Source organism: Maylandia zebra, linkage group LG3, assembly GCF_041146795.1.
Source record: "Maylandia zebra isolate NMK-2024a linkage group LG3, Mzebra_GT3a, whole genome shotgun sequence".
Lineage (NCBI taxonomy): Eukaryota > Metazoa > Chordata > Actinopteri > Cichliformes > Cichlidae > Maylandia > Maylandia zebra.
In genome coordinates this window covers 18,699,830-18,714,660 of record NC_135169.1, presented here as the reverse complement: position 1 = coordinate 18,714,660, position 14,831 = coordinate 18,699,830, and the positions used below count along the sequence as shown (strand labels likewise).

General features: G+C 41.0%; 1 protein-coding gene across 3 annotated transcripts; it reads right to left on the bottom strand.

Moving 5' to 3' along the window:
* Positions 1-1,775: 1,775 nt before the first annotated feature.
* On the bottom strand, positions 1,776-14,254 carry LOC101486018 (ladderlectin). Of its 3 annotated transcripts, none has more exons than XM_014413924.3 (6): positions 14,185-14,254; positions 14,029-14,105; positions 3,024-3,133; positions 2,806-2,934; positions 2,239-2,347; positions 1,776-2,098 (listed from the first exon to the last, which is right to left on the bottom strand). In XM_014413924.3, exons 2-6 carry the CDS (start codon positions 14,087-14,089, stop codon positions 2,031-2,033), a joined length of 477 nt encoding a protein of 158 aa, XP_014269410.3. In that variant the 5' UTR covers positions 14,090-14,105; positions 14,185-14,254; the 3' UTR covers positions 1,776-2,030. The 3 variants fall into 3 exon arrangements, with proteins under 3 accessions (XP_014269410.3, XP_076738773.1, XP_076738772.1); XM_076882658.1 differs by lacking the exons at positions 14,029-14,105; positions 14,185-14,254 and adding exons at positions 4,127-4,203; positions 4,335-4,496; XM_076882657.1 differs by lacking the exons at positions 14,029-14,105; positions 14,185-14,254 and adding exons at positions 4,127-4,203; positions 4,283-4,494.
* Between the last annotated feature and the right edge of the window lie 577 nt (positions 14,255-14,831).

Genomic DNA, 14,831 nt, shown 5'->3' with positions numbered 1-14,831 from the left:
CTCGATCTGTGATCTGATTGGTTAAAACGTCAGATATGCACGGGATTATGATTTTATGAAAGTTAAGGAGTGCCTTTCATGCTTTAAATTTATGCGGACATAAATTGGACATAAGCTGAATGGAAATTCCCACAGAAATGATTTTGTCCTTACAGGGCATGTCTGAACAATGTTATATCATGAAGAAAATTTTAAAAAATCTATACACATTCACACAAATACACATACAGTGACATTTTATACCTTCTCGTTTATACCTTACTGTATATACTATAGTCAAAGTCAGGCATCCCCCCCTCTGCCCCCTTCTGGCTGCCTGTGCCTCAATTTTATCCCACAGAGGCAGAGGGAGGTTTGGAGTCTTCTCACATGAGTGCTGAGTATTTGCATATGAGAGCATGAGGGTGGGAATGGATGTTTGCATCTGTGTGTGCCTGTATGTCTGTGTCTATATGTCAGGTCGGGTATCAGACGCCACCTCTCTAGGGTCATCTCAGGTCCTCCAAGGTATGGAGGTTATATTCATATGGTATGGTTATATTCACATTATCATGATGATGTTGTTTATTATATTGCTCTCTTTTTTTTTTGCTTGTTTTCTCTTTTTTCTTTCTCAACAGGCGATCCAGGTGATTGATATATGTATTTTTTGTCTGCTTATTTTGTTGGTTTTTGCCCTTTATCACCAACCCTCTTCTCCGCTGTTTTTTCCCCCTCTTTCTTTTCCCCAGTCAAGTCTGTCCCGTATTTAGGAAGTGAAAATAAAATAAAATAAACAATAAAAGGTGAATCAAATAGACCATTATGGCAAGGCTGGGATGGTCCATTTGGTAAAGTAAATCCATTGGGCATCTTTCTTTGCCTTTAGACAATAATTCTGATGGCAAAAGAGCCAAACTGGACAAACAAAAGAAAAAAAAAAAAAAAAAAAGATTGGCCTGAATTCAGTCAGTCACTCCTTGCCTGGGTTAAACATGAGAACTGTTTGGAATTAATCTACACACGTACATTCATTTTACTTAGATCGCTTTGGAAAACACTATCTAACGTCATTAAAGCACTGGTTAGCGTTAGGGATAAGTTTAGGGTTCGGGCTGGAATACATGGCTGGAACGTCTATTACAGCAGAGTGTCATTCTGCTGGATTTCATCCATAACCCAGCGTGTAGCATAAGAACGCAGAAGGTCATCTTTCACGTTCCTCAGGACTTGATAAATTGTCACTATATTACGCCTCGGGAGTGAGAACAGGCTGAGTATGGGGTCAGCAATTTAGTAGAGTGGACCCAGGAGTTTTTTTCCTGCTTTTTAATATACTCTAGGTCTCCATTGTTGTTGTCTTGCTTAGGCTTGTTAAATTGTATTTTAGCCTGATTAAATGTTTTAACACAGAAGTGTTTTGTGTATTTAACTGAGTTGCCCTCTCTGGGCACTCCTCCCTGTAACTTGCCTCCCAACAGTGCCTGCCTGTGGTGGTATAGGTGTTGGTCTATTTTCTTCCAGTTTTCTGGTGTTGACTCCACTAGCAACGTCCAGATGAACAGAATCAACTTATGGAGACACATATATAAATCTATGGGCTTGCAGGATAAATGGGTAATGCAAACTTGTATAACAAATCTTAGCACTTTTTTCCCCAGGTTTGCTGAATGTGTGATGAGTTTTTAAAAAGTTGGTAATTGAACTAACACATGTATAAAAGAGTAGACAAATATTAATATATGTATCTGGTAAATATGTATATACACCTCAAAACAAAAGACATAACACAGAGATATGCTTGCTTGACGCTTTAATGTTAAAGAAAGAACAGAACAGTTTTCTTTGCAGAAGAAAAATGTAAAATCAATCCTTTCGTAACAAGTCTGCTCCCACTAAAGTCACAAGGCCTTAATGACAGCCCAACTTGAGTTGATTGTTGATTTTCTTTGGGTGCTGTAGAGAGGAAAAATATAATGCTGCAAAATAAAATAAAGTAAGAGCTAGCAAAACACAAACACCATCATACATCAGTGTCAGTCCAAGAAACATTAGACTTTCTTGGCGCAGACAGATGGCAGATGAGCATCACACCACACATCATCCCAGCACTTGGAACCTGAAAGGTTCACAAGTAGAAGTCAGTAAAATGTTAAAAAAGTCAAAAACCTAAACTCTAGTTAATTAGCTTCTATCTTAGATCACGTAAACCTTTCAAACACATTGAGCAATCATGTTAATTATTGTTTTCTAAATTACCTCCATAATTCATCTCAATACAGTGCTGATTGCGATCATTATTGGGCTCTCCTGGGCACCAGAGTGAATACTGAAAACTGGTGCCATCACTCCACAACCAAATACCCTCCTAGAAGACAGAAATTGAACACATTAGTTCAGGGCGGCGAAAATGTTAAGCATAGCCACAGTTCTAGCAGATCATCTGACTTTGAGCACGCAACCTTCTATGTAAAAACTGGAAATTCTCACACTGGGCATGCTCTTTAAGCTCCTTTAGCCTAATGGTAGTTTCACTATTGTCTACAACCCATATTTAAATCCAATTAAACCCCAGGTCTGCCGTTCATATAATTTTGACATAGTGTATAGGTTATCATTTATGCCTGTTGTGTTTTGTCTTCTAGCTCCTTCCCCTGACTTAGGCTTCCAACATGTGCACAGAAAAGACCAGGTACCTTCATAGCCATGCCATACCATTAGATATAAATCACTGCAGGTGGAAATTTAAAAATAATTTTGACTACAGTGGTTCTGACTGAATTTATTAGACACCTAACAAATACTGTCTAATAATAAACAAAATACCTGGGGTGCATCAGTTCCTCCAATCCAAGTTTGGGGGTAGCCATGATGGGCAGTCAGTCCCTGAATTATCTGGTACTCACTGCTGCTGCGCACTGATGCAAGGTTTGCCCCCATGGACAAGCAGTTTCTCTTCAGTGGAGAGTGACAGAGAGCAGAAATTTTTAATGTAATTAGTAACAGTTAAAAGTGGTTTAATCAGAAAAGAAAAAGAAACTCACCTCAGCTCTTGCCCAACTCATGGTTGTTGGAACGTAGTAGAAGCAGCGATCACTGTGGCGAGTCCAACCATAAGGACAACCATTGGACCTCTTGACCAGGTGACTGTTGGCTGGGAGCAAATGAATAGTTGTACATGTATCTCTGGTTGACAGATTTTGTATTTTTTAATCATGATATAAACAATCACTGACAAGTCATGCAAGTAGACAGTGAAATATTTGTTAAGTGATTCACATATACACACACACACACACACACACACACACACACACACACACACACACGTTCCATGTATGCCTTGCCTGCTAGCATCTTGCTATATATATATATATATATATATATATACATAAATGGTAAATGACCCGTATTTGTATAACGCTTTACTAGTCCCTAAGGACCCCAAAGCGCTTTACACAACCAGTCATCCACCCATTCACACACACATTCACACACACATTGGTGATGGCAAGCTACATTGTAGCCACAGCCACCCTGGGGCACACTGACAGAGGCAATATATATGCATATATACATAAATATATACACATATACATATACACATATATACATATTCATATGTGTGTGTGTGTTACCCTAAAAAAGTTTACAAAGTGCTTTAACAAACAACCAAAAGCAGAAAGGAATGTGAAATAAAACAGGAAGTCAAACAGTGGTTAAACAAAGGTGGGTAGCAAGAAAGGAAAAAAGAAGCAAAATTCAAAACACAAACTGTCAATAATAACTGTAAAATCAGTCAGAAACAAGTCTTTGAAAATCTGTTTTAGGAAGTGATTCTGCAATTATTGCATTTGTTCCAACAATGAAGGACACGGATCACAAAAGCATGGTGTACTTGTGATTTAAGTATAGATTTTATAACAGCAAGACACTTGAATACATCTTTTGTACTACAAGTTGCAGACTCTACTATCCACTAGATGAGTCTGAGAGAAGCAACCTACATTTCAGTGAAATTAGTGGTTTATTTAAGGTTGTGAAAGTGCAGCAGTCAGACACAGGACTGTTTAAGTTATGTGACCACAATGACGACTGCACATGTGTCGAGCATAGATAGATAGATAGATAATGCTGCAATACTCACCAACAGCCATGGTTAGAGCCATCATTGCACAAAGAAGTGCAGCCACAGTCAGCAGCTTCATGGTAATGTTAGTATCTCTGTTGAAAAAGAAAATCTAAAATGTCTAGCAGTTCATTAAAGAAAGGACACAAGATAATCTGGGAGTCTGTCACAAACCTTTTGAAGAATATTGTGAAGAGAAAATTATTTAGAAGATAAAGAAACTCACAACTCAGATATCTATTTTTTACATGTGCATGGGCAGTCAACGGTCCGATCTGCTTTGCACTGACGTGCACAACAGATGAAACACAGAAAAACCGCCCAGGGCATCCAGAACGTCCTTTATTTATACTTAAAGCAACTCTCCACAAAAATAGGAGTGGCATGTATGGAACTGATAATTTTCCTTAAAAGGAGAAAGAGACCGTTAGCTTGCCTGTTGACAAAGGAGGTAGTATGTATAGAAATGCAGACATTCCATAAAAGGAGAGAAAGAGAGAGAGAACACCAGCTTGTCTGTAAGAATAAGAGGAAGTGTCGTATGTCACCGCATTCCTCTACACATATGGCTTCAATCTCTCTTCCTGTGTTGGCTCCAATTCACAACCTCTTCTTCCTTTAAATGAAGCTACAACTAAGCATTAATCACAAAATTTATAATCTTTCATCAAATATCTTCTCCTATTTCTTTTCAGTATCAGCTGGTAGCTTCAACTGTCCAGTGTGGAGGTGCTGAACTTCTAATACCGTTTATATTTACATATTTGCATAACCAGGAACTAACACTGAAAAAACTGACACGTACATAATTTGCTAAACATTCATCACACTTCTTTCTTTCTTTCCCAACCAAAACCAAAATAATAACTACTGACTTAAAATCACATATTCACTGAAGCTCAACAAAGATATAAAACTACAGGACAATTGACAAAGCTTGTGTGTTAAGTGAGAAACTGTGCTCAGGAAGATTAATATACATTGAAACTAGTGTTACTGTCAGTGTTTAGCATTCTAATATTATATAATAAAATATTACTCGTGGTTAAAAAAAGCCAAGAAAGTGTTGCCACCACTTGACACCACCGTTACTCTTTATCCCACATAGCAAAAGTGGTATGGCCGGGATCTGGCCGACACAATGTGCTTACACATGGCCCACATACCACAAAGAATGACGGCTCTTTGGTGGCCCAGATCTGGTTTGCTAGAGGTTTCAGCCTAATGTGTACTTTAATCAAGTCATGTAATAACAACATGTCCCGGAACATAATAGTGCAAAAGTAACATGACGAAACTCTGTTCAGACGGTGAATGGACTGATTCTTACATATCACTTTTCTACTCTCCCGGATTACTCAAAGTGCTCTTTACAACATGGCACATTCACCCAATCACAGACTTTCTTTAAGCTGACTGCTTCCTAACTACATTCATATGCATTCACACTCCTGACATGCAGACTGGAGGAGCCAAGGATTGAACCACTAACCTTTTGATCAGTAGGTGACCTGCTCTACCTCCTGAGCTACAGTCACTCGGTGGGAAACATGAGTAAACCCTCACTAGGGTTTGGATAAAGTGTACACTCACAAACCTGTCAAGCCTGCATTTGAAACATTGGCTACTATAGTATACTATAGTATTGCAACATGGCATTTTGGTCTTCTAACTAAAATAGGAAAATGGGAACATAAATAGTGTCATCATTGCCAGACCTGGCCCACACCTGGTTGACATACACCCTGCCATGACACCAGTCAGTCAGAAGTGCCAGCTTGACACCAGATCCGGGCCAGACCTGTCTGCTATGTGGGTATGCCTCTGATTGTCATGAAAGAAAGAAATGAAACTACTACATTCACTGCAATATGGGAGTTTTTACAGAAGCCTTTTCTCGAAAAACCAAGGAAGACAGAGGTCATGGCCAGAAAGATGTCTGTTGCTCCTTATGTGTAAATGAACTTTCACAATATCATGGATCCTGCTGTTGTATATTACTGCTAGTAGTTAATAAATATAGGATTGTATGTATCATTTGCTTTATTGTGTGAAATAGCTACAACAGTTTAATGTATGCAGTTCAAAGTATACAAAAAGCATCACAGTAAGACAAGATTTGGATAAGATTTGAGTATTTATAAGTAAATAGTAATCTTATAGATTTCATTTTGCTTTACTAGATCTAAAGAATTAGTCAAAGCAAGGGATGACTGAAATATTAGCAGTAGTGTTGGTAGAAACCTACAAAATAGTAAAACAAGCTGGCCTCACAGGTTCATCCAATATTCAAGCTTCTGGGACAACTACAATACATAAATACAGCAACCACTTATACAACAAAAGCCTCTCTCATAGAACTATCACACTCAAGATATAGAGGTCACAAAAACAGATGTATCAAGTATGTTACATTATGAGGGGTTAATATGTCAAATGTTTGAAACGGGGTAATACATTCATTTAAGAGATGCATTAGCACATTTTGAATTTGATTCCAACAACGTGTCTCATAAACGTTTAGACAGTGCCATGTTTACCACTCTAGCCTTCTTTTAACAACAGTCCATAAACCTCTGAAAGTTTGGAGAGTGTGAGAGGGAGAGACAGAAAGAGAATTTCTGATAATGATCAAGCATTTACCAAAGCAGTTGTGGTTAAAAATGCTCAGTCATAGATGAAGCCATAACTCTTGTGAAACTATGTCTGAACTTCAGTTATGAAAGATGTTTTGAAATCGGCTAGTTCTTCAAGTTATAACCAAAACTGTTGGCTAATTGATGATAGCACCATATCTGCCATTATCCACCACTTACATGGCTGACAATGTATCCAACTGTACAACAAGTTCATTTTGCAGGGATAAGGAAAACATGAAATCAAGCTTTGTCACAAATCCATCTAACTGGCAGACATGGAGAGTCTGTTAAAATGGGCCAGGAGATTGGGCATGGACAGGAGTACTGGCAGAGGCTAGAGCTGCATATATGGTTGAAAACCCTACTTAAGATCCACGAAGGAATTCACTGGTGAAGGTTTGTCTGGGGGCTGGGTCTAAAGCTGCCAATTCAATTTTTAATTCATTTTATTTATACTGCACCAAATCACAACAACAGTTTCCTCAAGGCAAGTTATCTACACTAATAAAAAGAAAACAGAGAAAACTGCAACAAACATATGACCCTGTATGAGCGAGAAAGGAACAACTTCATTTTAACAGAAAGAAACCTCCAGCAGAACCAGGCTCAGGGAGGGGCCCTCCTACATGACTGGTTGGGCAGGAAGAAGGCGACAGGACACAAACACGCTATGGAAGACAGCCAGAGATTAATAGTAACTAATATATAAATGCAAAAAGAGGTGCAAAAACACATATTAAGTGAAAAAAATGAAGAAGAAACACTGAATCATGGGAACCTCCAGGAGCCTAGACCTATTACAGTGTAACTATTGGGGTATCCAAATTCATAGGCTGCATCCTCCTGAGGCCACATTTGAAGGCCAATTATGTCACAGCGATGCAACGAAGGCTGTCCCAATTTATAGACTCCTCCAAATGCGTTCTCCTTTTTTCCAGATTCTTTTATTAATGGCAGGACTTCTTTGAACAGTTTTGTAGGAATGGGGTCTAAAATACATGTTGATGATTTGGAGGAAGTAATTATTGAAGTTAACTAAGAAAGATCAACTGGAGAAAAATAATCTAAATAAATACCAATGGGTATTGAATGCTACTTGTTTTCTCCACCAATTTATGTTAATATGTCACTAGTAATTTAAAGAAACAAGAACTCAGGTATAATTTCGATTATATTGGAAGACTCATGCATTTGTACTGCTTACAAAAAGTTGTTTTTAAATCCTTGCTGTTCTGTTTTCTTTGCTGATTTCAGACACAAAAGTCACACTGTAAATAGTTTAGATTAGATTAGATTAGATAGAACTTTATTAATCCCTCGGGTGGGTTCCTCTGGGAAATTCGATTTCCAAAAAAGCACAGCACCGACAGAAGTTACAGAGTTACAGAATATTATATATATACACACACACACACACACACACACACACACACACACACACACACACACACACACACACACACATATATAAATACAGAGACAATATAAATAAAATATACGAAGGGGATAAATAGAATAAATAGGAATAAAAAATAAAAATACAAGTGAATGAATTGCACATTTCAAGTATTGAGTCTAATGCACTGTTGACTATTTACAAAAGTATTGCACAAGGTATTGCACAGTGAGGTGAAGAGGCACTACAGCTTAGTTGTTCCCTCCTTTGTCCTCCTGTTTCCCCTCCCTCTCCCCTCCAGAGAGGAGTTAAACAGTCTGATGGCGTGTGGGACAAAGGAGTTTTTAAGTCCGTTAGTTCTTGTCTTGGGGAGAAGCAACCTGTCACTGAACAGACTCTTCTGGTTGTTAATGGCCGTGTGCAGAGGATGCCTGGCATTGTCCATAATGTCCATCAGTTTCTTTAATGTCCTTTTCTCTGCCACTGTCACCAGAGTGTCCAGCTTCATGCCGACCACAGAGCTAGCCCTCCTGATCAGTTTCTCCAGCCTGGATGAGTCCTTCTTTGCTGTGCTGCTCCCCCAGCACACCACAGCATAGAAAAGTACTCCAGCAACCACCGACTGGTAAAACATCCTCAGGAGCTTCCTGCAGATGTTAAAAGACCTCAGCCTCCTGAGGAAGTACAGTCGGCTTTGGGCTTTTTTGTACAGGTGCTCTGTGTTGCATGACCAGTCCAGTTTATTGTCCACCCACAGCCCGAGGTACTTGTACTTGTTGACCACCTCCACCTCCTCCCCCTCTATCTGAACCGGCAGTGGACCTGCTCTAGACCTCCCGAAGTCCACAACCAGTTCCTTAGTCTTTGAGGTGTTGAGTTGCAGGTGGTTTGTGTGACTCCATGCGACAAAGTTCCTCACCAGACTTCTGTACTCCTCTTCCTGATCATCCCAGATACACCCCATGATGGCTGTGTCGTCTGCAAACTTCTGAATGTGGCATAATTCAGAGTTGTAGCAGAAGTCAGAGGTGTACAGGGTGAAGAGAAGAGGGGACAGCACAGTTCCCTGTGGTGCTCCTGTGCTGCTGACCACTGTGTCAGACGTGATGTCCTTCAGCCTGACGTACTGTGGTCTGTCGGTGAGGTAGTCGGAGATCCAAGCGACCAGGCAGGGGTCCACCTCCATCCTGTTCAGTTTTTCCTGAAGCATACAGGGCCGGATGGTATTAAAGGCACTGGAAAAGTCAAGAAACAGGATCCTGACCGTGCCTTTTCCCCCATCCAGGTGTGAGTGGGCTCTGTGTAGGAGGTACAGGATGGCATCCTCCACTCCGACACCCACCTTGTATGCAAACTGTAGTGGGTCCTGGGCATGTTGTACCTGTGGTCGGAGGAGGTTGAGGAAGAGCCGCTCTAGAGTCTTCATAAGATGTGACGTCAGTGCCACCGGTCGGAAGTCATTCAGCTCATTGGGCCGGTTCTTTTTGGGGACCGGGACGATGCAGGATGTCTTCCATAGGGCGGGCACTCTCCCCAGTCGCAGACTGAGGTTGAAGACTCGTTGTAGCGGCTCCCCAAGTTCAGCAGCACACGCCTTTAGCATCCTAGGACACACCTTGTCTGGGCCTGCTGCCTTTCTGGGGCGAAGCTTCCTCAGTTGTCTCCTGACCTGATCCACTGTGACACTGGGAGATGTTTGGGGGGACACATAGTTGACACATTGCAAATAAAACCACAGCTGTTAAACTGGCTTTTTTGGATACTGATCAAGTAATGAGGACTGTTGCTCGGTGAGGCTTTGGAACAAGACATCAGTCCATTCACTGTCTGAACAGGGACAAGTCTTAATTTCAACTTATTGTGTAAGAATAATGTTGGGGAGTTGTGGTCTGTAGCTCCACTGAAGAGGAGGGATGGTGAAGTGGGTTCAAGGGACAGTGCCAGGAAGCTGGAAAGGTGGCTAAGCCCTCTGTATATCAGTGAAGCTGGAACCTGGACCTGTGTGTGTCAAGCAGCAATGCAACAACTGTAAAGCTGTCAGGAGTGAAAAAGAACCTTTGCAAATCAATTATTTCTCCTTCCAACACAGTGTGTTCTGGGTCCTTTCTATCACAGTGATACCAAAATACCCGTTGGGCATGTCGGACCTGCAGCCCAAGGAGCAAGCTCAGCTGCTCGGCCAGGTGATGGCGTAACTCGCAGCAATGCATAAGGAGCAGGCAGCAGTGCAGCACGTGCAGCACGTGCAGCTTGAAAAGCCACAGGAAACAAATATCCCATATTGAAGCTACAAAAACAATGTAAGGGCAAAACGAGGCTGTGGTGAGCTCCCACCTGACGCATCCCTTAATTCTGAGCACTCTGCATACAGGGAGTGCAGAATTATTAGGCAAATGAGTATTTTGTCCACATCATCCTCTTCATGCATGTTGTCTTACTCCAAGCTGTATAGACTCGAAAGCCTACTACCAATTAAGCATATTAGGTGATGTGCATCTCTGTAATGAGAAGGGGTGTGGTCTAATGACATCAACACCCTATATCAGGTGTGCATAATTATTAGGCAACGTCCTTTCCTTTGGCAAAATGGGTCAAAAGAAGGACTTGACAGGCTCAGAAAAGTCAAAAATAGTGAAATATCTTGCAGAGGGATGCAGCAGTCTCAAAATTGCAAAGCTGCTGAAGCGTGATCATCGACCAATCAAGCGTTTCATTCAAAATAGTCAACAGGGTCGCAAGAAGCGTGTGGGAAAACCAAGGCGCAAAATAACTGCCCATGAACTGAGAAAAGTCAAGCGTGCAGCTGCCAAGATGCCACTTGCCACCAGTTTGGCCATATTTCAGAGCTGCAACATCACTGGAGTGCCCAAAAGCACAAGGTGTGCAATACTCAGAGACATGGCCAAGGTAAGAAAGGCTGAAAGACGACCACCACTGAACAATACAAAATGACCCCAAATAGAAACAATGCATTTTGCTATAAACTCGGTTGTTATTCTTCAAAATCTTTAAAACAAAGAGTTGTTATATTTTCATATTTGAGGTATTCCTCATAAAACATGTTTGTGACATGAGGCACTTTGCATTTTTATTTATTTTTTCATTAATTTTAAGAAATTGCAGTTTTTCTATCGCTTGTATCACTTTTGTATGCTTGCTCGGTATATACTGCAGAAGCTGGGCCTTCCCTCTGAAAGGCACAAGTTGTTCATCCACTGTAACACAATCACTGAGGATGAATTTCTGCCTGCAGTTGACCAGCAACAGGCCCCATATGTAGCTGAAAGCTGCCATGTGGTTTGTTTTCAGTCGGTAAGCTCTGGTCCTCTTGTCATCAAAGTGCAAGAAACGGTCAATATCTTTAAATCTTTGAATTGACATAGTGGCCTTGTACAATGGGTTATGCAGAGGACTCCCAAAAAACACACTGACTGGTACATCCCAGTTCTTCTCACTTCCTGCAAAAATGGTCAATCAAATGAAGGCCAGGAGCTTTTGTTTGATTACATTTTTCCACTCTTTTCCCCTGTCTGTGGCTACTCTTCATGCCTCCATGTTTGTGCATGTCAGCACCTCTTCTATTATATTATCACACATGAACATCTTCCATGCATTTACTGGGGACACAGTACTAAACCCAGGTGCAAGCCCTGGCCGACTAATTCAGAATATTGTGGCCAGAGCAGTAAGAGGGGCTCATTCTGTTAGACTCAATATCCATTTCCTCTTCAGAGGACTCCTCTGTATCTGACTAGTCTTGTTCGGGGGGAGGGGGACGACAATAGTCTGGGTCCTCTATATCTGAGATGTCCGATTCTGAGTCAATGCCTCCGATGGTCTCTTCATCCCATCCGTCCTGGATCATTTGTAGGGCAAGGTCCACAGCTGGCCTCATAGCAGCCATGTTACTTTAGATATTAAAAAAAAAAAAAAACAAACAAACAAAAAAAAAAAAAAAAACACCAGAAAGGACAATGTTTGAAATGCACAGAAAACTATAAACGGGGCTGCACATACAGTGGGGCAAAAAAAGTATTTAGTCAGCCACCGATTGTGCAAGTTCCCCCACTTAAAATGATGACAGAGGTCAGTAATTTGCACCAGAGGTACACTTCAACTGTGAGAGACAGAATGTGAAAAAAAAAAATCCATGAATCCACATGGTAGGATTTGTAAAGAATTTATTCGTAAATCAGGGTGGAAAATAAGTATTTGGTCAATAACAAAAATACAACTCAATACTTTGTAACATAACCTTTGTTGGCAATAACAGAGGTCAAACGTTTACTATAGGTCTTTACCAGGTTTGCACACACAGTAGCTGGTATTTTGGCCCATTCCTCCATGCAGATCTTCTCGAGAGCAGTGATGTTTGGGGCTGTCGCCGAGCAACACGGACTTTCAACTTCCGCCACAGATTTTCTATGGGGTTAAGGTCTGGAGACTGGCTAGGCCACTCCAGGACTTTCAAATGCTTCTTACTCCTTTGTTGCCCGGGCGGTGTGTTTTGGATCATTGTTATGTTGGAAGACCCAGCCTCGTTTCATCTTCAAAGTTCTCACTGATGGAAGGAGGTTTTGGCTCAAAATCTCACGATACATGGCCCCATTCATTCTGTCCTTAACACGGATCAGTCGTCCTGTCCCCTTGGCAGAAAAACAGCCCCATAGCATGATGTTTCCACCCCCATGCTTCACAGTAGGTATGGTGTTCTTGGGATGCAACTCAGTATTCTTCGTCCTCCAAACACGACGAGTTGAGTTTATACCAAAAAGTTCTACTTTGGTTTCATCTGACCACATGACATTCTCCCAATCCTCTGCTGTATCATCCATGTGCTCTCTGGCAAACTTCAGACGGGCCTGGACATGCACTGGCTTCAGCAGCGGAACACGTCTGGCACTGCGGGATTTGATTCCCTGCCGTTGTAGTGTGTTACTGATGGTGACCTTTGTTACTTTGGTCCCAGCTCTCTGCAGGTCATTCACCAGGTCCCCCCCGTGTGGTTCTGGGATCTTTGCTCACCGTTCTCATGATCATTTTGACCCCACGGGATGAGATCTTGCGTGGAGCCCCAGATCGAGGGAGATTATCAGTGGTCTTGTATGTCTTCCATTTTCTGATGATTGCTCCCACAGTTGATTTTTTCACACCAAGCTGCTTGCCTATTGTAGATTCACTCTTCCCAGTCTGGTGCAGGTCTACAATACTTTTCCTGGTGTCCTTCGAAAGCTCTTTGGTCTTGGCCATGGCGGAGTTTGGAGTCTGACTGTTTGAGGCTGTGGACAGGTGTCTTTTATACAGATGATGAGTTCAAACAGGTGCCATTCATACAGGTAACGAGTGGGGGACAGAAAAGCTTCTTACAGAAGACGTTACAGGTCTGTGAGAGCCAGAGATTTTCCTTGTTTGAGGTGACCAAATACTTATTTTCCACCCTAATTTACGAATAAATTCTTTACAAATCCTACCATGTGAATTCATGGATTTTTTTTTCACATTCTGTCTCTCACAGTTGAAGTGTACCTCTGGTACAAATTACTGACCTCTGTCATCATTTTAGGTGGGGGAACTTGCACAATCGGTGGCTGACTAAATACTTTTTTGCCCCACTGTATCTCTGGTTGACAGATTTTGTATTTTTTAATCATGCTATAAACAATCACTGACAAGTCATGCAAGTAGACAGTGAAATATTTGTTAAGTGATTCACAGTGTTCAGGTGCAGGTATGTGTACAAATATGTAGGTTAACTAACAAAGTGCGGGGAATTCTTATTTCTTAGGCATGTATTTTGCATACATGGAATTATAGTTCCATGTTCAAATTATAACAGTAATATCTAGATATATAGATAGATAGATAGATTATGCTGCAATACTCACCAACAGCCATGGTTAGAACCATCATTGCACAAAGAAGTGCAGCCACAGTCAGCAGCTTCATGGTAATGTTAGTATCTCTGTTGAAAAAGAAAATCTAAAATGTCTAGCAGTTCATTAAAGAAAGCACACAAGATAATCTGAGAGTTTGTCACAAACCTTTTGAAGAATATCTTCTCCTATTTCTTTTCAGTATCAGCTGGTAGCTTCAACTGTCCAGTGTGGAGGTGCTGAACTTCTCTAAGACCAGCGTTTTAATACCGTTTATATTTACATATTTGCATAACCAGGAACTAACACTGAAAAAAAACTGACACGTACATAATTTGCTAAACATTCATCACACTTCTTTCTTTCCCAACCAAAACCAAAATAATAACTACTGACTTAAAATCACATATTCACTGAAGCTCAGCAAAGTTATAAAACTACAGGACAATTGACAAAGCTTGTGTGTTAAGTGAGAAACTGTGCTCAGGAAGATTAATATACATTGAAACTAGTGTTACTGTCAGTGTTTAGCATTCTAATATTATATAATAAAATATTACTCGTGGTTAAAAAAAGCCAGGAAAGTGTTGCCACCACTTGACACCACCGTTACTCTTTATCCCACATAGCAAAAGTGGTATGGCCCGGATCTGGCCGACACAATGTGCTTACACATGGCCCACATACCACATAGAATGACGGCCCTTTGGTGGCCCAGATCTGGTTTGCCAGAGGTTTCAGCCTAATGTGTACTTTAATCAAGTCATGTAATAACAACATGTCCCGGAACATAATAGTCCAAAAGTAACATGACG